The following is a 26,093-nucleotide window of genomic DNA, read 5'->3' as shown; positions in this document are numbered from 1 at the left end:
CACTCAATAGAATAAAGCTAATTCCTTATTGCTTGTTAGCTGTTACTGCACAATGTCTGCCATTTTCACAGTACATGCTTTGACATATTTAATAAAAACGGTGTAACTACCTTTGATTTAATGAATACATGCAATAAATTATTTTATATTTTTTAATTTACCACTAGATTGTACACATTAGAAGGAACACCTATCCGTGATGGATCTGAATTGGAGAATGGACAGTTCTATGTTGCAGTTGGCAGGGAGAAATTCAAAAAGTTGCCTTACAGTGATGTAATATTCTCAAAGTCCTCAATGAAATGGGCTCATGGGTAAGCTTAATTCAACATATCTGCTCCTTAGACTATATTACAAATACTTTTGTGGTGTAGCCTTCTGGCACGTCGAACACAGATTAAACAGTATTATATACTGCTTGTTATATTTTTATGAAGTGTATGATGGATATGAACACTGTTTATTATATTTTCAGTATGCCATATGTTTGATAAAATATTGTTAATATAGGCAATTTTTAATTATTTCACCACATAGCACATAAAAAGATTCTCACCACCAAACCCCAATTTCATGGTCTATTTTAGCTGACAAGTGACATGATATTTTGTGGAGTTTTAGGGGTATATTTACTAAACTGCAGGTTTGAAAAAGTGGAGATGTTCCTATCGCAACCAATCAGATTCTAGTTATCATTTATTTGTTACATTCTACAAAATGACAGCTAGAATCTGATTGGTTGCTATAGGCAACATCTCCACTATTTCAAACCCGCAGTTTAGTAAATATACCCTTTTGTTTTACATGAATATATCAGTCAAAGACTTTCATCTATAAGTACATTTACTAATCACATTTGGTTAAAAGAACCTCTTAATTTTAACTTTACCTCCCCCTCTCAAATAACGCTTATTCAATGTTCAAGTATGTTATGTAGATCATCTAAAAACAATGTGCAAAATTAAGCTCTAAATCTCAAAATTAAGCTCTATGTTGCTCTAAAGAGATACATTTTTATAACGAACATAAAGAAGTAAATTTTAAAGCTGCATTGCTATTGCTAGTGGTCCTTTAAGACTTATTATAAAAACATTTTTTTCTCATGCATTCATATACAGACCTCAAAAGACTTTCAAATACATATTATCATAAAACACAGCTTATTTGCAGTTTTAGACAATTCAATAAAATATATCCAAATATACAGTGCTGATCGCTGGATACTATACAGCTGTTTATTCATACATATCTGTAAGTCAGAACAGAGGGTTTAAAACATGGAAAGGAAAAGGGATACGGTTCCAAAATATTGGTGGGGCAGTATAAGACATTTTCAAGGTAGTTAAACTTCTGTCAATATTTATGACCATTTGGAAATACAGTATAACTTTACAAAGTAGTGGTTCAAAGAAAGACAATAAATATTGTAGCAAGATCATATTGGGGTTACCGTTTTCTGGAGTAGACTGCTGCACTTCACACACATCAGCCAAGGATATCACACCAGTCCTTTTACATACATACATACTCAGAAATTGCAGTGTCTCTCAGCAGGCACCTATCTCCTCCCCAGATTGTGAGACAGTGAATGAACTGCCAGGCAGTCTTTTAAAAACACCTCATCAGGTGCAACTCCTGATTACCAGCAACTTGGTAGCTGGTTGGAAAACCCAAAATGGGCCTTATGAATGGAACCCATCCTCTCCATTCATAACCCCAGGGACCCTCATACCAGCTTTTCCTTAAGCATAAACAAACTTTGGGAAGCTCCTTCCCACACACAAACAATCTTCCTGGCGTTTTAAAGCCTATAAGACAGAAAGCCTTGGACATACTCTGTATACCAGCCATTTGCCACTTTCCCAGTGCTTCTTTACTATAAAAACATTTTTAAAGATGATCACCAATGTAGTGATTAATAGCTAAGTGCAGTAGTTTCTGCCAAGGTCTCTGGATATTGTTCTGGCTCAACTGAAGCACAGTCTTAGTTTCTATATGAATTCCTTTCAATTCCTCAAGTGCTGTTTGTAAGCTATTAATGCCTTGTTATTTTACATTACTATCTATTCAATATAGCTATACTGTGCCAATACAATAGTGTGAGCTACGTGTCCTTGTACTGTGTATGAACGCTCTTTTATGCTCATGTTAATATGGTTATCTTTAAATGTGTGATTGACAAAGGAAATTTAGGTTTTGTAGCCACCATCTTATATTTGTATGCGTTTTTCTTATTAATAATATTAAACATTTATAGAATATGGGAGAAAAAATTAGTCCTCCTTATATTTTGTTATATGTTATACCTTGAAACTATATTAATGAAAATAATTATTATATTTACTTTGTACCCAATATTATATTGTATATTATTATTTATGAGCTGTAGTACTCTGAGTCAAGGCTGCCAAATGATTATTCCTTGCAGCTAGAGAAAATTGAAATGACTATGCAACAGTAATTCAATCTTCCTTATTTGATTGCTGTAGGTGCATAAAAGTATGCAACTATCTCCTGCCTGTTTTGTTATTTTCTTGTATATTATTGTAACATTTAACAAAATTGCAGCATATATCTTTGAAGCATCTTAATTCTTTCTTTTTCTTTTTGTTTCTCCACTTAATTGTAAATTCAATAGCTCCAAAGCCTCCTCTTTGCCTCCAATACATGGATACCGGAAGTCTAATGAGAATGTAAGTAAAATATTTAAGTAAACAAGCGAGTTGTTTATTCTAATTATAAGGCTGTGGGCTGCTATCGTTTGGTATGCCACCTCTGGTCAAAATCACAATAGCATTTTGTTCAGAAAATATATAGGAGCCATTCATTGTCATCCTGGCTACTCACATCCGAGGTTTCTCTTGACAGTGGTTAACAATTCTGGCATGCAACAATGGTTTCTGACTAATATGGGGAGTTGTAGAAATCTATGTAGTAAACTGAACAATTTGCTAGTTAATTATTCCTTTTTATTTAGGGCAAATTGATTAACACTATTTTTAATGTTACAATTGTATCTAGAATTTTTATTCACTTTTAATACAAACCTGAAGCCTATGAATGTGTTACTTTTCAAGATTTTTTTTTTTTTTAATGTAAATGACATTGGTTGCATAATTCTAACTGATAGATCGGTTGCTCTTATATATTTCACTTGTAAACAATAGAAAAACAAGCCTATTGTTAATTAAAAAGGAAACCATGGGTTGCAAAGCTGAATCAAAGACGTAATCTGTGAAAAAAACGTTAATAACCCCTAGGGCAGACATAATCTGGTTTAAGATATTACATTTTATAGGGTATTTCCAACTACAAACATTTGTGTCTCCTATCCCCTGTTTCCCCTTGAAGAACCTACCCTTCACTTTTAGACTACTTCCTGAAGATATTATCAGAGGCCATTGAACCTTATTGTGGGATGGTGGCACCGGATTGGACAGTAAATGCTACCAGCCAATCAGGTGCCACCATCCAGTTGATGCTGTTTCTACTGGAAAAGTTGCAAGGAGAGCTGTAGAACAAAAGTTAAATCAGAAACTATGTGAGATCTCTGGTGAGGAAACCTGTCTGCTAGCAGCAGATGAGTATAGTCAAAATTGTTCTTGGAAATACCTTTAATTTATAAACATTATAATAAATAGTAAGGTAAAATTTTGTTTAAACATTACTTTGTGCCTCATTTTATTTGTTCACAATTATGTTATGAAAAATGCCATCTATAAGGCATGACCCCTATTTTTGAGGATGGATTAGTAGTTAATATTTTTGCCGTGACACATATGATACAACTGAACAAAGATCATTGGTAGAAATGACTGGACAAAACTAGACTTTTACTGCTGCAGATGTGCATAGCTAATGTTGTGAGTCAGCAAGGAGAGTATGCTGTCAATATTTAACAGAGGTCACTGCAGTTGGTGGCACATCTTATTAAGTCATCATCACTATTCTTCATAAATAAAACATCAGCCTTAAATTCTGTTTTGATTGAATTCTGGAACAATACATGCAGCCCTCGTGTTTTATATGACATTATGTATTCTGTTATTATCTATAGGTTACTTGTGTTACTGATAAGTCTATATAGTACATAGGCTAATATTTATTAGCCTATGTACTATAAGCCTCCGTCACTTCCTAGTAATTATTGCATAATGTTACCAACTAAAGAAATGAATTTGTAAACAGTATCTGGTTTAATAGATAAAATAAATGTGAAATTTATGTCTACATCCAGTGTTTAACATGTTGTGACAGTGCTGAACAAAGTGTGTAAATGAGATATAATTGAGCCATTTATTTCACATACTTTTTATTTTATGACTTGTTGTTGTTTGCTTTAGTATATTGGCTATTTTTATAACCTCTTCTTTGTTACTGTAGAGGTGTAGGGGTCTATTCATCAAGCTCAATTCATCTTAATGACTATGAATTTTCAGCTATTTAATGTCCTTGGTGTTTTAAAAACCTCCACAAATAACACATAAGACATGTGAAGTATTACTTCAATCTACTGTGTGCTGGCAATAAATGTGCTCAAAACAGGTGCTGGAAGTAGTTGCTCTGCTGAAGTCAGCTCTGCTGACAGATCTGAGAAATATAATAGACATTTATTACACAGTCTTAAGCAGCTAGGAAATTAGAAAGCCGGTCATCTGCTGTAGACCTTGGATTAAGAGCTTTTTATGTTTTCATTAAAGGAGAAAAGCCGTGGACTCTGTACTTATCTCATTGAGAGTACCCTAAGAGTCTTATTACCCACACGCCAAGGATTCAATTGATACATTGTATAATTTGTTTCCTAATTGTGAAACATGTGGTGTTCACTGGCATATGTTATATGGGGTCTTATTGTAGTCTGCCTATATTGCTTTTGCAGCAGCTTGATTATCCAATTATTTGACTTTGTGAAAGACTTTTCTGTATATTGTCATCATTGCCATTAACTTTGACTTGAAAACCTCATTTGACCTTTTTTAATCAAAATTAGAAATACACTTTCCCAAAGTTAAAGACAAGCTTCAGAATCAGCAGTATCTGGGAATTGTTAGTAAACTAGCACCCTGTGCAGGAGAGGTGGTGTGTGTGTGTGTGTGTGTGTGTGTGTGTGTAGGGGGAGAGGGGGGGCAGTCATGTATAAAATAGCCCCCCATCCTGTATCCACAGTGGCAATTATAAAAATGCGTGTCCTATTTCAGTACTTTTCTTCTCTTTTAATGTCCTAGTGTCTGCCTCCCATACTAGTCCTATAACTAGCCATGGCAGTAGCCAGCCTGTTATGCTGTTAATAGATCCTGAAAAAAACAAAAAACAAAAAGCATGGCCTTCTGAACATATAGAAGCCCAAGCTGATGAGCTCAAAAGCCCTCCTGCTTCCACTGGAGTTCGGTAACTGGGGTAATATTAATAGTAAGGAATGCCACACCTACGGTCCAGTAAATTGGACACAAGGTCCATGAAACTGCCCTGAAAAAACTTTTCCCAGGCTGATCACTATCAAAAGCAGTGGCTAATAATGCATGGGTACCATACAAGCACTTGGTCCTCATTTTGAAATGTAGTGCACTAAGTGTTCTGAAACCTGCAGCACCAAGAAAAGAGGAAAAAGCAATACCTACCTTGCTGAATCTTCATCCAGTGAGAAAAAGTAAAAATAAAATCATGAAAAAAAAAGTTTAAACACAACTTTAAGCTTCTACCAGTTGGCGTGTTTTATGAAATGAGTGCAGCAGTGTGCAAGATTAGTGATTCATGTTTGAGTGAATGATCAGGACATAGGGCCAGAGTGCATTCACCGGAAGGATCATGGCTATACCCCCATGTCACAGTGACAGACATGCTGTCTGGCTCTATTCCTGCCATTTCCTTAACATAGATGTTTGCTGTCTCTTTTATTTCCTTTCTGTATCTTTTCTCCTTTTTAATGTGTCTCTGACCCTCCTCTCATGCCTTCTGCTGTTCACTCACCGCTTTCACACTCTGCTCCCTTTATCCAATAATTTCTCTGCATCTCCTGTCCGTTCTTCCTCTCCTGCACTCTCCCTCTTTCACTATTTTTAAGGATCTCTTCCTGGAGTCCTTGCACCAGATTACTTGATGCAGTCAGTGATAGGCTGGAAGCGTCACCACTTGGCACACTCCCAGCCTATCAGTGACTGGGTTCCATTGCTCCACGTGGGACTCCAGCTCTTCTGCTGTGACATGGAGAGGACAGGACAGCACCTCTGCTGGACAAATACAACAGGTGGTGACGTCCCACCCCACGGCTGTAGGGTGGGCCCGCATATCAAAGGGCTGGTGCCGGGCCCCCAGGACTCATGGACATGTGTGCATTCCACTCCCTGCACCCATCATAGATACGTCACGGCCAGATTGTTATTTTGACAACTGTCATGTTCCTATGCAGTAAGATTCTTGCCCACTTTCAAATATGTGAGTTTGCATTGTAAGTTTAAAACATATTTCTTGCATTATGTAGTTTAGCAATATGTTCATTTTAAAATAATGTTATTTACTATGTGCAATAATAAACAATGTGCATGTTCATTGTGTTAAGCTGAATGAAGTCAATTAAGAGCAATGATATTGATCCTTTCTAAACATTGTATTTAAAATGTCCCTATTATGTCATACAGTAGGTATGAATCAGATAACCAGGTTTTCTAAACTGCAAAATGAAAGGCACAAACAATAACCATTATGTATCAGTGTAATAAAACCACACTGCTTTAATAATAGTGCTATAATTCTTTATATCTTAGATAAAGCATAAAGGACCACCAAGTGTACACAAGTAACAATTACTGCAGCAGTAATTGTGCCAGTACCCATGCTATTGACCTTATTTGATTCCAAGTTATGATTGATTGGTTCTCTAGTCTAGATAATCTTCTGGAATGTATTTATTTATGTGGTTACCAGAGGAACTGCAGTATCCCAGGGACTTGTTTTAGCCACCAAATAATGGGAGATAATTAGGCAGGTTGTTGTAGTCGTGATGATTTCTGCTACTAGGGAAACTTACACCACAGCTGCAAGTACACATTCCCTTTAGGCACTTCAGATCCCCAGGAGCTGTAAGTTTGACATTGGGGATTAAAGGTGCTTAAATACCAGTTTGCAGTGTACTATAATTGTACTGTAAACAAGGTACCAACTGAGCATTGTATTATGAGAATATATATATAATATATATATATTTATATATATATTATATATATTAGTGCTGTAAGTCAAAGTAGGTGTATAGAGGGATCAAAATTATGTAACGGAACCTAAATTATGTGTGTGAATCTGATTAATGATCCATGCTTCCATTTATTCTTAAGCAGGCAAATGACTTTTTGTCCTGTGAGTACATGCTTGCAGGCTATTTGCGAGAAACTGTGTCTCTCTAGCAGGGCCTTTAAATGAAGCCTGATGGAGTCAGTGCTTGAGGTAGTGCATTAACAAGGATGGGTTTGAAGAAAAAAAAAGAAAGAAAAAGAAACTGTTTTGTTTACTTGTCAACAAATTGTTTACTACACTACAAATAAGCTATAGTATTGGAAAAATATAACAATATAATATGGCAATACTAAAATATGATTAGTTATTAGTTTATTTGTATTCATTAGTACGCAATAGAATTGCAACAAGAGAGCAACCATACTATATGCCTTGGTGTCCAATGCCTCCTTTACAGTATGCCCTCATTCCCATTATTGTCCTCACCAGTGATAAACATCCAGCTGACCAGGCTGTTAGTTACATGTATCTTCCATTGACTTTGGATTCCAAATACTGTAGTCAACTCCAGGCACCATCCAGAGTTCTCCTAACTGCTGGCATTCACACTCTAGTGACAGTGCTCTAGAGGCACACAGGGGCATATTCAATTACGATTCCGGTCCACGGGATCGCGCCGGAACGGGCTGCGAAGTTAATCCACGGTACCGCATTAACGTGGATTTTCATTCACAGCCCATAGGGTTGCGTATGAAAATCTGCGTTATTGCGGTACCGTATTACCGGCAATACTGCGCACGTGCATTACTGCGGACCGGAATCGTAATTGAATATGCCCCTAAGTGTTTTAGGTGGAGAGAGCCCTGTCACATACTGGAATTGTTATATTACATCGAGGTTAGACATGCATTGGTAGGTTTAGGCCCAGTTTTTAAAATTTTGGGCTTTGGGTTATACATTCACTTTGCATTTTTTAATGGAATATTTACATCTGTGTTTGTGAAATCTCTAAGTTGTATTTTTTTAACTTTTGTGGTCGTTTGAAAAATGTGCATTGTGTTTTGGTTACATTGTATGTAAATGTGGTCTGTACGTTCCATGATACACTGCATATTAAATGATGCAACAGTTTAAGCCTGATATTTTATGTACGGTCAGGCATATGTATGGACAAAAAATGCAGGATAAGAGCATTCAGTTTTAATGCTGTCATTTTGCTGACAGAAACAAGAACGACACATTAAGTCTACTGGAGGATCCACCGATGCAGTAGATAATATCATATCTCCTCATCCACCAAAGGCAAAGAAAAAACCAGAGACCCAACCAGGGACCGAACCTGTTCCAGTGGTTCTGATGAACAACAATATAATGATCAACAACTTCATCAGCAACGAGAGTGGTAAGTAATTGACACAGTTAAATTACATAAATCCAACACTGGATTAAGACATACATGTTTAATATGTATATTAACATGCGTAATAAATGTTATTAATGGTGCTATTAACTGATGTGTTTTATGTGGCATCCACTAAGACTTGGCTGCCCATTGGCACGCAGGCTAGATTCAGCCCTTTAATGCCTTTTGCTGGCCTGTTGCCTCTACTGTAAACTAATAGTTTTAGATAGCATGCAACTTTCAAGCATGTAAATGCAATAAAACGTCTGAGAGGCTGAGTTTGACACAGTGATTGTAAGCTTAAAATTAAAATGCTTGGTTTTTTCCCCATACGGTGAAGCAGGGCTGCCAAGGGGAATATTGGAACTTCTGGGGGGGGCGCTTCTTTAGCTACTGAAGGGGCAGGCAACAAGGTTGGTGATTCCTCCTATTACACAGCCATGCCTGGGTGCCGGTACTTTTACCTTCTCGTCCTTCCTCTTGGCGCCCTTGCTGTGGATGACATCTATGAAAACTATACAGTAAAACAAAGTATAACATACAGCGCTAAACTTTTACTCATAAGATTATATAGTTGAGTCCAAAACTTTCTATGAGTCTATATAGTTGCTTGATCCAGGAATTAGTCAAATAATTCGCTCAAATATTTCCCCATTAGATGCTTCAAATCTTCTCCATATATGTTGGGAATAAATATCAATATTTAAAAGCCTAAGATCCTACTGGTAATGGTATCCTCCAAAAAAGAGAAAAACATGTATCACAATTTATCCAATAAAACTCCCCTTGTTTAGGACACACCTCATGTGTTTAACACTCTAATTTTCAGAAGATTTGTGAAGTCACAGAAGCCCATCCATGTGATTTTACAATGGGTCATGCAAGAAAAATGTGACAAAGAGCATATATATATATACACCACAGTATGCACTTACACAGAAGATGGTACAATTTGCCACATAGTCATCATAGCTGTTAGTTTGTATCACACTATTTCTTCTCCTGCAGATTTTCACTCTCATGAGTACTCTTTATCACATTTTTTTTGTATGACCCACAAATCTTCTGAAAATTAGAGTGTTAAACACATGAGCTGTGTCCTAAACAAGGGGAGTTTTATTGGATAAATTCTGATACATGTTTTTCCCTTTTTTTGAGGATACCATTACCAGTAGGATCTTATGCTTTTAAATATTGATATTTATTCCCAACATATATGGAGAAGATTTGAAGCATCTAATGGGGATATATTCAGGCCCGGCGCTCCCATTAGGCAAGGTTAGGCACTTGCCTGGAGGGCGCCCTCCAGAATGAAAATTACTTTAAAACTGTGCGGCGACCGCTGACCATACCTGTCACGGCCGCTGCACAGCATTCAGATGCACGGTGGAGGGGGGAAGAGCCTATTTTGTCACCACCGCCGCCTCTCTGCACCGTCTCCTCCCCTCCACTTACTAGTGTCAGTGAGTGGAGGGGAGGAGACGAAGCAGAGAGGCGGCGGTGGTGAGACAAGGTAAGGAGAGGAGGGAGGAGGGAGGAGGGCGGCGATTTTTGCCTGGGGGGGCGGCGATTTTTTTAAAACTGCATAGGGCGCCGTGGACCCTAGCACCGGCCCTGGATAAATTTGAGCGAATTATTTGACTAATTCCTGCATCAAGCAACTATATGGACTCTTAGAAAGTTTTGGACTCAACTATATAATCTTATGAGTAAAAGTTTAGCGCTGTATGTTATACTTTGTTTTACTCTATACTTTGTCATAGAAATCAGGTGGATTCTATTTTTGGTATAATTAACAGCAGCAAATCTATTTTTGCGCGGACGGTTTTTTTCATCTTTGCTTATTATCTATGAAAACTAGTGCACATGATAAAGGTCCTGTAAACTATTGCAACTAATCAAATTGTAATTGGTATTTTCTAGAACAGTTTAGAAAGTGAAAGCAATTATTTGATTGGTTGTTGTAAATGATCATATAATCAATGCATAATAACAAGCGTCCTCAGTCTCCATTGTCATTCGTTTAAGACCAGGGACAAAATCAATCAGGATAGCTGAAGTTTCTCAAAAATAATAGTGAACTTGACATTAAATTGGACCACACATTTTTATTTTTAGGTATATTTAAGTATACATTTTGTTTACGTTGATATGATCAAAGTCTGAGCTTCTCTTGGAGTTTGATGTGAATATTGACATGGTTCCACATAGTATTTGTTGACACATGTTATATCATATACACATCATATCATATACAGCAGGTAATTATTTTATATATTTTAATATTGGAAGGACTACTCCACTGGGAATCTTGTTTTGATATTTTGTGAGATTAAAACCTTTAGGATTTTAGCAATTTTTGGAGGTTATCTTATAAAAGATTTTTTTTTTTACAAATTAAGAATCAGCTGAATGTTTTTTTGTTTTTAGATTTATTTTAATTTCTGATTAATGCAATAAATTTATTTGGATTGTAAAGAGATACAAATGCCATTTCAGTGAATAACATCTGGCCTGAAGGCCTTCTTTAGACACAAATAGTTCCTCTGAAGGGCATGAGTAAATCACATGGAGACAGACCTCCATTAAATACTGTAATAGCAGCAGACACACAATAACAATAAAAAATAAACCCTGCTCATTAGCGCACGGACTTCTTACAGAAACGCTTTACTGTTTTGGGCAATTAGTCTGTACCATCTCAGTTTAATGCAAATAAAAGAAAGTGACTGCAGCTTGGAGCCATTTCAATTGTAATAAGTTTAAATAGAAAATGAAAAGGCAGTGTATAGTATGTGTTTGAATTAGAATTATTTATATTGTTTTTATTTTACCATTGTTTGATTATTTAATCCTTACTTTGCTTTATACAGTATGATGCTATTTTATGTTATTTTAAAGTGTTCATCTTTTTCTGGAAACCTTGAATGGAATATTTCCTATGGAAAAAAATGACTCGGCTATCTCATTTAATACCTGATGGAATAATGATAAAGGGTAAAGTATTTTGTGCTGGCCAGAACGGTAAAATAGTATTACTTGATCAATTTAGGTTCCAGCACTTATGTCGACAATTGTAAGAAATTGAGTTTGTTTGTTCACAGCTTCTCTCTGGACACCTGGATAAATCCAAATATTTTTAGAAATGACATTCATACTCTATTATATTTTATCTAGCTGAGCTTTTGTGTTGTAATTTTACATCTCTCTGATCTATATAGGCTGCCTAAACATTTTATTCCATTTTACTAGAGGTAATTTTTGTAGCATCTGTTACAGTACACATGGGATCATTCATAACTCATCATCTGCGCCCATCAAAGTTTATTCTGTTCTCGCTTTGTAATTCTTCCTGACTAGAAGTGAGTTTGTTATTTTTGTTTTTCACAAATTCTATGTTTGGCTTACATCATTTTTTATTTCTAGGGAGATAAAACGGTTAACAATATTAATATTGCAGGGTTGTTAGAAGTTGGCTACATCTGTTTCTGCATTCTTTATGAAATTAAATGTAGAAATAGATTTGTGTGTCTTGTTTATTGATCTGTTTATGATTTTCCGATGCCTTATGCATTGGTGCAAGATGTTATAGGGTAGCATATGATAATAGTACAATACAATACAGATGTAAGCATGCACACTTCTATGACATTTGAGTCTGATGCATGTTGAGGTACAAGGGACTCAACATACATTTGTTAGTAAGCTTTTTTTGTGTACATGTTTTTCCCAAAAAATAATTGAAGTGCAAATGTGTCAAAATTTATATGAAGCCCTCAGTCCACAAACATGTCTAAGGTTGTGTGCCACAGGGCAGAAGCTGTCTGAAATATTGGCCCTCACTGCTTGACACTATTGTGTAGTAAAACTCACTTTTGTGTGAAGATCTGTAAGTGCATTTATAGTTATATATTATTGTGATTAATTTCTTAATGCTGTTATTATGGGGTTACTTTTGTTATCATCCAAGCCTGCCAGTGAAAGGATTCATTGAGTCTGACACTATTGATGTTGACATGTTTCATGATCCTGGCTGTCATGCTGTACAGTTTTACATCAGCTGAGAGACAGAGAGGCTCAACCTTTCTCTAATCTGATGTAATGATCCTGTGTGCCCAGCAGGGTCAATGATTACTGTAACGGGCATGAATGTGACTACAGTAGGGTGCTGGGAGCGACAGGTGAGAAGAAAGGACCAGGCTATCGTTTTTATGTGTTCTTGTTTGGCACTCAATGAAGCTATGTTTGTTGTAGTCGTATCTATTTCCTATTTTTGCTTTCTTAATCCCCATAAATGAGAAAATAAAAGTCAGAGTTTAAAAAATATTTTAATCGTGTCCTGGGCACCATACTTGCATACACCACTTCTGTTGACACTATGGTTTCTGCTCACCCACCAGTGCGTTCCTTCCTTCTAGCTCCCTTGTTTTGTAGATTCAGGTCTGACAGTGTGAAATGCCTGTAATATAGGGCAAGTGCCTGAAAACTCTTCCTTCTTCTTTCTTCTTCTTTCTTCTTCTTCCCACAAGGTTTCCGCAGCGCCGTACAAAGCAAAATCTAAAATATATACAGGGTACAATAGTACAGAAAAGGACGAGTAAAACCAAAGCTCCAATAGCTCCAATCATAGCAAGTACAGTGACATCGGAGAAGAAAAAATGGCATTGAGACAGAAGGGAAGAGGGCCCTGCTCATAAGAGCTTACCTGCTAAAGGGAGGGGAAACAGACAGAAGGCACGAGAGGAGTCAGTGGAGGGGATCAACAAGGAGCACTCACAGGGAAGGGGAGGTGATGAGTACAAGGACGGAGAAGGTTAGATGGATGGCTGGTAGGGTTTGAGAAACAGATGGGTTTTGAGAGCCCATTTGAAGGTGCTCAGATTAGGGGACAGACAGATGGAGCAAGAGAGGTCGTTCCAGGGGAGGGGGGCAGCACTTGAGAAAATAAAAGTCAAATTGTGTCCCTTTAATATACAATCTACAGAGTCAAATGACATTGCATCTCATAAACTAGTCAATACAATTGTGTATAGCTTGTAACTGGGGCTTCATGACTCTCCGGTCATGGAATTGTCCCTCTGATTTTACTGGTTCCTAATTTATTGATAGGCTGGATTCTCATAAATATTTATTAGGACACAAAATGGCTACCTCACTTTGTGTAGATATTAAGTTCACTATAGTGCTGACGCACAAGCAAATCAAGGTAGATTTATATAATATTACTAGACACATGACCTTTATTTTCTCTTACAATATTGTTTGACCTTTTCCTTTCTTCAATATGTTAGTGTTGACATTGACAATTGTCTCCTTATGTCTGTGATGGGTCATACATTCATTATACACAATATCAGTGACCCCATTTAAAGATTTTAATTAAAATTCAATAAATTTCACATATGTTATTGCAGTGAATCTATTTTTATGAAGCATAGCCAGATGATAAATGGCTTAATTAAGTAAGTAATTAACTCTTCAGATATGTTACCTGGTAGATATCAGGGTAGAGAAATTACATTTCCAACTGACGCATATGTTCAAATGAGACCTGACACTTTGAACAGACATATTCTGTTGTATAATTTATAGTTGCCAGTTTTTTATTAGATATATAGTTATGAATTTTACATTGGCCATATGACTTTATTTACAGTATATTCTCTGTAATATGATTGGCGCTATATAAATATACAATAGTAGTGATAATGATATCAAGTAGAGCATCATCAAACCACAAATAGGACGCATCACAACTTGACCACTGGACATAGTCATAATACAGTTTTATGATATTTTAAATACCTTCAATACATTTGAGCACATATAACATTCCAAATAACAGCATGCTAAGAAGTGCAGATAGCATGCCAAACAATGGAAGTGGCATTGTGCAGTTGTAAGATATTGCTAAACCATAACATTTTCATTGGAAAAAATAAGGGAACTGTTGCTGTAAATTAGGGCCTGTTGACTGGTATATGCATTACATTAATTGAACTAAATGTATTAGCAAACAAGCTTATTAGTCATTTAGATGCAGTTTCCCTGCCCAATCAAGCTTATAATGTAATTTTGGGACTTATGACATTTTTAGACAAAGTGTCCAAGGTCACAAAGAAACAAGACTTAATATAAACTATGGTTTCTAGCAATTTTCTCAAAATGTGTCCCACTAATGATGGGTATTAAGTGCGATTTCCTTAAGGCCTTTAAGTCTCTGATTTGTAGTCTGCAAGTTTGCATATTTTTACATAAAGGTATAGTATTATATTTTTCTCATGTTGGAATGCTTAGTGAACTTTGTGAGATTTCTACTCACTGCTCAATCCAGTGCCCACAGTTCTTGTCTTTGATCAGTTTTGTTTTATTTGTTTTTTTAATTAGTTGTCACTTGTCTTTCAGTAACAATGGCAAGACAAGTCCTGGGCAGGTTGTTATTACTATATATTTATGGTTATAGTCACTTAGCTCAGTATTAACGTTGCCTCTAATCTCACCTCCTTCGTCCCAGTCTTCCTGCAGTCCGGGTTGGTGTTTGGACAGGGCAAGCCATGTAATTGCCCCCAGCCATCTGGTAAGAAGCTGCTGCATACTGTCTCTTCTTACATGTGTGTACACGGTGGACAGGGCTGCCATTTGAGGGATACAAGGGGTACAGCAGTATGGGGCCCTACCAGCCTGAAGCCCAAAAAATGTATTATGGGGGCCTCTGCAGTGAAGGTATCAGGATTCATTCCTAGGCAGCAGATGATACTGAGATGTGAGAGGCAGGGAGAGCCCTCCTTGCTGAAATAAGGAAGCAGCAGCACGCCCTCTTTTAGGTGACATTCCCAAGATGTTAAGGAACCATGGCTGCCGCTATTTGCTCCAGACCCAGACCCCCAGGTGCCTGAGTGCCAAAACAAGGCAGTGAGGCTCCCGGCAGCATCTTCGACAATATGTAATTAATAGCGTCCCATCTCTGTCAATGGTGAGGAGTAGAAACGGGGCTGCAAGAAGATGTAGAGAGGTTAGTAAACTACTGCAGGTGTTAGATAGAAAGGGGGTTACTGAAGAGAATGGGGGGAATGGCAAATGTTGTGTAGAGGATAAATTAAAAATGGGGTGGGGTGAGGGAAGAAACGAGAGGGTTCTTGCCTGTTATATTTGTACTGGGCCCTGCAATTTCTGGTGGCAGCCCAGGTGGTGGAGTAGATAAAAACACTGCAGCATTTTGCTCCTATAGGGAACCTGAAGGGTCCAATTCTTCTAGCATGGCTCTGTGTAGCTGCACAACAACTGATCATTGTCTTGCCCTTCTCCACCCTCGCTACCTATCTTTTCTCTCCTCATCTGCTCACTTGTGGGACTCTCTCCTTACCGTGGCTAAGGAAGACACCGTAACTATTGCATCAGTAGTAGTGCAGATCTTGCAGTCATGGTCATTTTTATTCAACTAGGTAAAATGCAGAATAGAGCCAAAATCATACTGAAACCTACTTGGTTGTAGTAGCTACTGCTGGTGGACAACATAGAACTGTAGAAGAAGGCTTATTTGCTTAAGTGGACTCTGAAGAATGTCTGGAACTACCTGTTTATAGTACCTTCTGTCCCCAGAAGAAGTCTTGTCTGTAATGCAGATCAATGCTGGATTGTTCTGGAAGCTAACCTGGTTACACTGATGTCTGCTAATGGCTGATATAAGAATCAAGGAAGAGGATAATGCAGAACAGTTCTGGGACCAATCTGGTTACAGCACCTCCTGCCAGTGTCCAATACGGGATTTCAGAAAAAGGCTTGTCTTCTATTGGGACCAAACTTCTGCCAGAACCTACCTGGTTTACAATGCCTCCAGTTGGTGGACGATGTTAGCCTCCAGAAGATGGCCCTTGCGGAACAGAACCAGAACAAGTTTGGACCATCCTGATTACAGCGACTCCTGCCAGTGGACACTGTAGAACTCCAGAAGAAGGTTTGTCTGCTAATATGGAATAGTTCTGAAACCTACCGGTTTACATCTTCTTGGACGATATAGATCTCCGGAGAAGTTTCTGCTGCCCGCTTGCAGTACTGGGAATTGGGAGGGCTTGTTTGTAGGTTAGAGTAGCGGGGAGAGATTATCTGCCGATGTAGTAGGAGTGTAAAGGGAAGGCTCACCTTACCTGTATGATGGAGTATATTTTAGATTTTATTATTTACAGATCTATCATATTAGGGATTTCATATAACTTTATTTAAGTAAACATCTAACTACCAGCAAGGGATCTCTTAAATGTAGTCAGAATCTTTCCCGGAATCACTACACTTGGTACATACACCCATTTTTCACTTGGTGTGATGCTGAATATACTATGTACAGGGTCAGTAAATTTATGGGCAGACTTATTGCCTAGCTGCCTGTCATGGAAACACCTCTCCATTTTTAGGAGTTCAGATGGTTTTTGTCTTTAAAATATTTTACTCACCTAACAACTTTCTATCCTCGTTACTGCAAGTAACCTAGTAGGCTACATTTAAAAAGGGGTTTATGAGCACTTAATATTTATTTTGTATTGAATATAATTGTACAATGTAAGGAGTTGTTACAGAATACTCATATGGAGTTGTGACAACATGCTAGTGACAATATTGAAAAAAATAATCCCAAAATCCACCACTAGATGGCAGTGCAGCATCAATATTAACAAGCCTCTAATAAGATAGAAAAAGCAATGAGCTATTTCTTCAGGGAAACAGATCCTATTTTCACTTGGCACCCAAGATGCAATGTGAGATATGGTGGTGATAGATAAAGTTGGATGTGAATTACATTTTTACATCTATTTGAGCATCAGATGAGATACTTGTCTCATATGCTTTGGTGCAGTTTCTAGAGATATGTGACTATATTAAGAAAATAGATGCATACCTTTTGGCTATATGCTATGAATGGACATCAAATTTAAGAATTGTTGTTAACATTAATAGAGGCATATGAATAGTAAGTGTGATGTAGAGACAGACCTAACCTAGTGTGCGGTTGGTTTTCCAGTACAGTGGAGTTCTGTTATATTCAGCATAATTTAGATAGTGGGCTGGAGTCAGATGAAAATGTAACATTAATGACCCTTTCGGTCTTCCTAGCATAAAATAATATATAAAGCGCAGCCAACACTTACTAAAAATGAGTATTACAGTATTGAGGGAGGTTTGGTGTAGATCAGTTCTTTGTGAAGTAGTGTGAATTAATACAGCATAACTATGGAGGGCCAGAGTAATTAAGGAGAGCAAGGTAAAAAAGGAGTAAATTTGATTCTGGACAAACCATGTTACAATGCAAGGGGTGAAAATTTGTTTATTATTTTGCATACAGGTTAAATGCTGGCTGCTTTTTCATGTAGCACACAAATACTTGATAGCTTTATTTTTACACTGAAATTTTAAGTTGCCCTATTCCAACTATAAATCTGTCCCCACATTTTAAATTTACCTCCCCCTCCAATGCAACATGGTTTTGCCGAGGTGCAAAGTTACTCCTTTTTTATGCTTTGCTCTCCTTAATGACTCAGGCCCGGAGTGTCTTGAAGTGTAGAGGCCCTTTCAAATTATAGCTATTAGGTCCAGTAGTGTGTAGCTCAGACTTGCCAACTCTCCCGAAATATCCGGGAGACTCCCGCATTTTGCGAGAGTCTCCCGGGCTCCCGGGCGAGTGTGGCAATCCCCCGCATCTGGATAATTCTGCCCACTTCCTAGTGAAGTGGGCAGAATTAAGTCCCAAACGCCGCGATTCCCGGTGAATCGCGGCGTTTGGCCCCGCCCCCCGCTGTCAAATGACGCATTTTGCGTCATCACGTCATGGGGGCAGGTCCAAAATGACGTCACTTGGAGCCCCCCCCCCCCCCCCCCCCCGTTACGCCCACCTCCTCTGCAGGCTCCCGGATTTCACCAACAGAAAGTTGGTAAGTATGGTGTAGCTACTCCTCTGATTCAGTTGCTACTTTAGTGTAATTTACTTTTGTGTATTCCTAAGGATAATGCAGTGGTGACAACATGGTGAACTCAGCTCATCAGGTTCCAAGAAGGCAAAAAAAAAAAAAGACTGCAGAGTGATGGCGGTGTATCTTATGAAGCAGTGATAGTTGTTTGTTAGTTGGAATAATTGTTCCTACGTTGTACTGTAAAGACTCAGTTGTTATCACTGAAGCTTTTCTTTTTGATCTCAATGTCTTGTCACGTTTCCCTGTGCTGCTGGCTGTTTTATCCCCTGCTTAAATGATAGTGTCTTCTCAAATACTTTGCAGCAGATGCTTTGAATAGACTAAGATATATCACCAGGTCACACTTCGTTGTAGAGGTATGGTAAGTATGTATATGTTTTGGAGGTCATGCAGAAGCAGCCTTGGGCACCCTGTGCGTCTCGATTTTTTTGCAAAGGCACATTACATGTACTCAACGTCAGAAAATACACAGAACTTGTGTTGTGTTGGTTCTATATTTATATAGTTCAGAGTGATAGCAGAGCACTCATACGGATTGACCCAAGGAGTGCCAGCTGAATATATTGGGTATAGATCACTGCTGAGGAGCATAGGTTTATGGGGCACTATGTTGGTGTTTGCAGTGGTGTTTGCACATTCAATGGAGAGAAGTTAGGCAGAGTGAAGATGCTCCCAGTGAAGTAAAAAGTAGGCACCCTGAGACGCCTCGTTCAGCAGAGCTGTGCAGAAATGACATTGTTTTGAAGAATGAGAATTTTGTAATGAAATAAAGGAATGGACAGGATACATTATTGCCCATAGACAGGGGTGCATGGCCATTTCAACCCTGCAAAAGGAGCTGGCAGTCTTCAGGTGTAATCCTATGCTTTTAAGTTTTGCAAATCCGTGTTACACTTCAGTGGACAAGTGCATTTCTAGGTGTAATAAAAAGTTCAACACTTACATTTGCTGCTGGTAGTGAGGCAGTTCTGATGTGCCCTTACTACATTTAGGTGACAAATAGAAACATGTATTTTGTTGAACGTAGTGGTACTAAAGAGAGTTTGGACTTTGATATCATGTGTAAAGTTTTGCACAGTGCACCCACCTCTCCACACCTCTGGGTGGCGGAGGCATCTCCAGAGAGCAGAGGGCAGGTGTGCACTTTGCGATGCGCTGGGTGGATGATCCAGACACAGCGGTGATAAACCAAGGAGTTTGTTGCTGTGCATCCAGTGCCCTTGTATAAATGACCTCTAATAATTCCAAGTAAAAAAAACTAAGAAAAAATGTTGGTTTGACATTCAATGTTTTTAGCATTGATTACAATATACCAGCATACATTTAAATGCATAAAACACAAAAATGATAGATGTTGTATCCCAGAGTATTGAGTGCATTATCATTGTGCCTCACTATGGATTCATTCAATCTCTGTGTTACTTAAGCGCTTATATTAATGGGAGGCCTCGGAGCAATACAGAGTTCAGCCTTTTATTATGTCTCTTATTTGTGCTCCCAGGAGAGGATTGTAGAGAATTTGCAGGCATTGGATTTAGCATCCTGATACATGCACCTTCCTGAACCAGAGAGTAGGAGGATGTGGTGATCATTATAGCTGTCAGGAATACAGCACTTTCTTATCTACCTCTCTCTGTGGTTTAGATGATGTCATATGCAGGAGCTCCCAGAAGTCTGTATCTTAATTTTAGCTTCCGTACTTCCAGCTTCCTTTGCATATATGTCTATCCCAAGAGTTAGGTGTTCTGTAGTTTATCCTATCATTCTGATCCACCTCTTTACTGCTTTCTCTACTTATATAGTTTACCTCTTTCAAATGTAATGTATAACATTAATATCTGGATATTGTCAAAAATAATTTGGAAATAATAAATGTGTAGACTTTCTATATATTTTATAAGCTATAATACACTATAGTACCATACATTAATTTTTTTTCAAAATGTATGGTAAGAAGTAATAGCATTGTAATGGAATTGCCTTTTTTTCCTACAATAAATGATTTCATTATGTCATCTGCAACAACAACAACACAAGCTTTCTGTGCTTAAAGAATTTGCATGCTACCCCTAACTATATGCACCCAGGAGTAAACGCAGGATTTGTATAGGGGGGTTTCCACACCATGCCACCAGTGGGCGTGACCAGCATGCATTGGGGCATGGCTATAATATTAGACAGTGCTTGGCTGCTCTCCAACTCTTCCTATCCCTATAATATACATGGGCAATGCTGCATGCACTACTGTTAGGTGCATGCAGCTCTCCCTTTTCCAGCAGATCCGTGTGAAGCGGGGGCAGGGTCCAGCCACCTCTATTATACAGTCCCCCAGGCTTGGAGGGGGGTTTCCAGGCACTAGGAAACCTTCCCCCTCGGTTTACCTATGGCACCATACTATGATAGGCAAAGCAGAGGTAAAACTAGCGAGCTGTGGGCCCCGGTGCAGTGAAGCGGGAAGGAGGGAACTTGGGCCCACAGCTTGCTAGTTCTCTGTGCAGCGGGCCCCATTATCTCCATGGGCCCCAGTGCACCACTTCTGCTGCACCAATAGTAGTTCCACTACTATATCTTCCACTGATGCAGAGGCTGAGTTACCTGTTTTGTCTGATCAGCAGATTCAGCATTTGTGGATATGATACTTCTGATTCCATTGTCATGCAAATGGTTTTGAGCTAATATTATTAAATGTCTGTTCTATGCCAAATGTGGAACTGACAGCACATTATCTTAGATTCTCATGGCAGCTCCCATATGCAGATGATGGGAGCAATGACTTAAATTTATTAATTCATTAGCAAGCATTTACTGTGATAGTTCCAGTATATTTCAAAAATATGCCTTTACTGGCAAATATAAGTGCTTTCCATGTGATGCGTTGGACAATCCATCTTAAAATAATTTAAAATTGTTTATTTAAACAGTATTGCGGCATTTGTTGTTTAGTAATAGAGTGGGGACATTCAACTCCATGCATACGGAAACAAGTTCTGTGGAAGTGTGATCTCTAATAAAGAAGCGTATGACATACTTTATATTTGTATCTTTGCTATTTCATATAGAAAAGTGAAGGTTCATTACACCAATTGGGATTTGAAAAGGCCTGGTGAATTACACACCATAATGTTTAGTAGCAGATATGTACATCTTGAAAGATAAAACATGATTATTCATGAGTCAATCTGGCTTTTTTCATGGATTGTAAGTTAATGAGGTAAGGGGTGTTTACAACAGAATCTACAGGGAGTCGTAGGAAGTTAGACTCTATCCTTCGGCTGGATTGACACCTCAAATTTGATCCATCTCAGCTGGAAAAAAGTTCCTGTGAGATTATAATGCTGTAGAAATGTTTTATTTTGTTTAAATTGCATTTTTATTAAACAGGAACTTTTCACATTCTAATGCCAGAACATAGATATCACTGATATTACAGGATTTCAATGCTATAACTGAATGTTCAATTTTATACATTTACATTTTTCTGTGTTGGATGGTAAAGTCATATTAAGGGTGGCGTCATCCCGGGGGTTTTCCAGCTTCAGAAGGGCTCATGCCTAATATTTTTTTTTTATAGCGTTTTTATTACATTTGGAATATCTTCGCAATTTAACTCTCACAGTTTATAATGAGCAGGTGTGTGACAGTGTGTGAGCGGTTTTTATTGAGTCACTTTTTCAAAAATGCTGCTGTCAGCGGTTTCAAAATCGCTTGAACGATTAAAATGCTCATGGGATATGTTTTACTCATTGAATATGGGTTTGTTAGACTTTTAGTAGGATAATGGTTTACATATGGCCACATATGGTCATAGTATTATATTATATAGATCAAAAATTGTTAGAATAATTTACTTCTAAAGCATCAAGAGATGACAGTCAATGAAGAATGAAATAGCCCGGAAGAACTGTACTGCTCTCTCTCTAGCTAGAAACCTGAAAAACAATAGTGGGTTTCAGTCTGCCTGGGAAACGTTTAGTTCAGTGCCCCAACATGGGGTTAGTAAGTCATATCGCTCAGCATGAAAGCTGCACCGCCAGTGTGGAAACAGCAAAATCATTGTGACCACATCTGGCCTTCTGTCCAGAGAGGGGCAACACAAGTTAGGTCTTTGCATGCTAGTTACTGTTAGATCACTATTGAAAGTTATTCTCCAATGCTAAAGTGCATGATGGAGTTGGATCAGTTACTCATGCACCACTGCTAGAGACAAAGTAAAAACCAAATGAATAAAAATAATCAATAAAATTAAAATATCTAATGCTATTAAAAAATAACAATTAAGATATGTCCTTATCTATCCCCAACTCACTCACTAGCTCTATACTACTGCAATTCACTCTGAGAAACACTAATACATTTTGTATAGGTGTCATATATACTCATACTAAAAATGCGTTAGTGTCACACAGAATGTTGCCCCAACCCATGTGAAAGGAGACAACATAACTTATTTCTTTCTCTCCACCATTATTCTTAATGTCCCCTACTCCCATCATTAAGACCTTTGCTTAGAGAATGTTTGTACCATGTGTAGTCACTACAGGTGTTATGTTAAAAACATTCAGAATTAAACTAAAAGTATCATTGTTTATGGCCCAGAACTTCATTAGACCTTGCGTAATACACAGATATTTGGTATCACTATACTTAGGAGGATATGAGATGCCGATGTAAATTTCTGTGGCTTCTGTAATTGAATGATAGTAAGTATATGGGACATCATGGGAATTTGTGCTGTTTTTGTGCTATGTTGCCTAATTTTCTAAATATTAAAACATATTTACTTGACTATACTACAAAAAGAATCCTGTCGATTCCAGAAAAATAAAGTAACATCAACTAGGGAAAATTATATAAAAAAATTATTCCCGGTGAATCTATCACATCTTCTAAAGGTAAAATGTAGTCTGATTCTTAAGGTATAACACCTTGGTCATTAAGTGCTTAAGACGATCTTGACTCGTTTATTAGTCATATACTCCAATCAATGAGAACATGATTTAAAAATATTAGTATTTGTTTTTATGCTGGCCTTGTACACATGTGTGTTGAAAAACAATGCCTTTGTAAACAGCCCCCCCCCTTCCCCAAGCCCACCCTTACTTATGTTGTAGCTAATAGGGTAGCACACGATTAGATAGGAATAAAGAGGGTGAGCGTGAGTGAAAGGGTTTTGATTTACATAAAATGGTTTTGATAAAGTTAGTGAATAAAGCAATATAATAATATAACAATAATATACCAGTGTTATATCGTGCATTTGGTGAAAATTTTCCATTGAATTTACTAAGCATTTAACATTACATAAACTGGTGTAGATATTACATATTTCATATTTTTGTGCCTACAGAATAACCCCTTTATAAACAGACGTTCATGTGATGTTAGAATGCAGCTTTGTGAACCTTGGACAACAAAGGTGTAAACAGTGATGCATAACTACGATACTGCAACCATCAGCTACTTCTTTAGCTTCCCCACTAATTACTCTAATTAATCACTGGTGTTCACCACCTTCACATGTCATATCAATGGCAAAATATGTGGTCTATTAGTTCCGAATATTAAGGAGACTGCATCTCACTTATTCATTATACTGTTCAGCATATTGAGCAATATTTTAGAGATAAAAAGTATGTTGTGTTTCATTGGGATTTAGATGATTGCTCTCCCAAGTTACAGAAGCCATATTGCATAAACATCACTGGAAGCTCTCAAATTGACAAACAGTATGTTAAACATACGGGACAGAATCTTGGTGATTTCCAGTTGCTCCCTTGCAACACACCATTGAAGTGGATTCAATTAAAATATTCAGGACATGAATAATTTTGTAAAGTTGACCTGTTACTGCTACCTAAAATTATATTGGTGTCTTTAAAACATCAACGTCCAGGTTGTAGCTGCAGTGAGGCACACCTGATCCCCTTATGCTGCCAGGTACTGTAAGTCATGGATTCTCTCTACTAAGCAACATAAGTAATTTACCAAACTGGTATTATGGCTTTACACTGCCATTCTTATTGCTACTAACATTTTGGTATGGGTAGATGCTTTCACTACGTCAGGATAAATAACAAATATCAAACTGTGTATTTAAAATACATATAGTATGCAAACCATCCACCTATGAAACAACAGTTGGAGAAAGGACATGTGTGAAGCTGGGGTGGTTAGAATTTCATATAATGATATGTCCTCCGTGAAGGCCATTAGTCTAAACACTCTACTGGGTAAACATGCACCTAAAATATACAACAGGTACAAATAGCATCATAGTAAAACTGCAACACATGTATACTACCAGGGTCACACGCAGGATTGTCGGGGGGGGGGGGGGGGGTTCCCCCCCCTGACCAAAAAAAACAAACAAAAAAACCCACAACAGAGAGCTGCTGCGCATGCGCCCATTTCGGCAGCGCTATCCTATACAGCAGCCACGGCGCTGCTAAAGAAGCGGACGCTTCTTTGACAGCGCCGCGGCTGCTGTATAGGACAGTGCCGATATGGTGGGCACTGAGTTAGCACAGGGGGGGGGTTTCTGGAGACTCAGAAACCCCCCCCTGCTTGCACCACTGACTACTTCAAATCACATTTGTTCAGTCTTAATTGCATAAAGTTAAATTGTGGTTAAAAAGAAACATTGTAATTATTCAGTTGTCTGGTTCACAGAATAGAGCCCATGGGATTCTCACTGTTATAGAAGCTTTTCTTTATTGCCACCTCAGTTGGCAGGCAGTCAAGGGGCAAACGTATGTGTGTGTGTGTGGGGGAGGTTAATATTCTCCAAATGTTTTCTGTAAGCACAGTTTGCAGCATAGGCTTTTTAATAGTAATACACAGTAAAAGGTCAGGCAAGTGTAGTATTCATGTATATAACATTTTATTTATCTGTATATGGATGACTACAACTTGGACCCAGAATAATGTTATCGCAATTCGAGGGTTTACAACATGCCAATTTAGTAGACAATCTGAAAGGTGTTTTGTAATATGTAGATACTGGGTCATCTTTTACTAAGCATATATTATATAGTTCGTTCTTTGCTGAGGGGAATTTTGAAAATGAAAACAACATAGGGGGTCGGTTGTTACAATAGGTCTTTTTTTCCAATCTCACAGACGATGAAGTTATCGTAGGAATTCTTATTTAAGCTAATTGGGCTGAGTTGTTTTTGGTCTTTGGAGTAATTCGCTCACAATCTTTCATGTGAGTAATCTCTACCCAAAACCCTCTGCTTCATAATTTGATTCTGTTTACCACATTCTTCCGATTCACTGCATACCTATATAAGTGGCTAAACTGGGATATTGGCAATCCAGCAAGCATTTAAGAAACGTTGTCTCCAAAATTCCCAACTAATCTACTATTGCCGTAACTGAGGCTGAATTAATTGATTGATGAGAAGTGTGTTTCTACACATTAATTAATTCATTACCTGTTGCTGCCATAAATATGGAAAGTTCAGGGGCAGAGCCTTCAGTACTAGTTGAAGGGGTCTGTAGTT

The 26,093-nt window shown here is 37.9% G+C and overlaps 1 protein-coding gene across 4 annotated transcripts in view; it reads left to right on the top strand.

Moving 5' to 3' along the window:
- Positions 1-26,093, top strand: part of DCDC2 (doublecortin domain containing 2) — a 91,367-nt gene that overhangs the window by 27,219 nt on the left and 38,055 nt on the right. For all 4 annotated transcript variants that reach the window (XM_075213143.1, XM_075213142.1, XM_075213144.1 and 1 more), the window contains 3 exons: positions 168-314; positions 2,639-2,693; positions 8,452-8,629. In XM_075213143.1, coding sequence (XP_075069244.1) covers positions 168-314; positions 2,639-2,693; positions 8,452-8,629 — 380 coding nt within the window. The remainder of the gene's footprint in view (positions 1-167; positions 315-2,638; positions 2,694-8,451; positions 8,630-26,093) is intronic.

Source organism: Mixophyes fleayi, chromosome 5 (assembly GCF_038048845.1).
Source record: "Mixophyes fleayi isolate aMixFle1 chromosome 5, aMixFle1.hap1, whole genome shotgun sequence".
NCBI classification, from domain to species: domain Eukaryota; kingdom Metazoa; phylum Chordata; class Amphibia; order Anura; family Limnodynastidae; genus Mixophyes; species Mixophyes fleayi.
The sequence above is the reverse complement of the archived record's forward strand: the minus strand, read 5'-3'. Positions and strand labels throughout refer to the sequence as shown.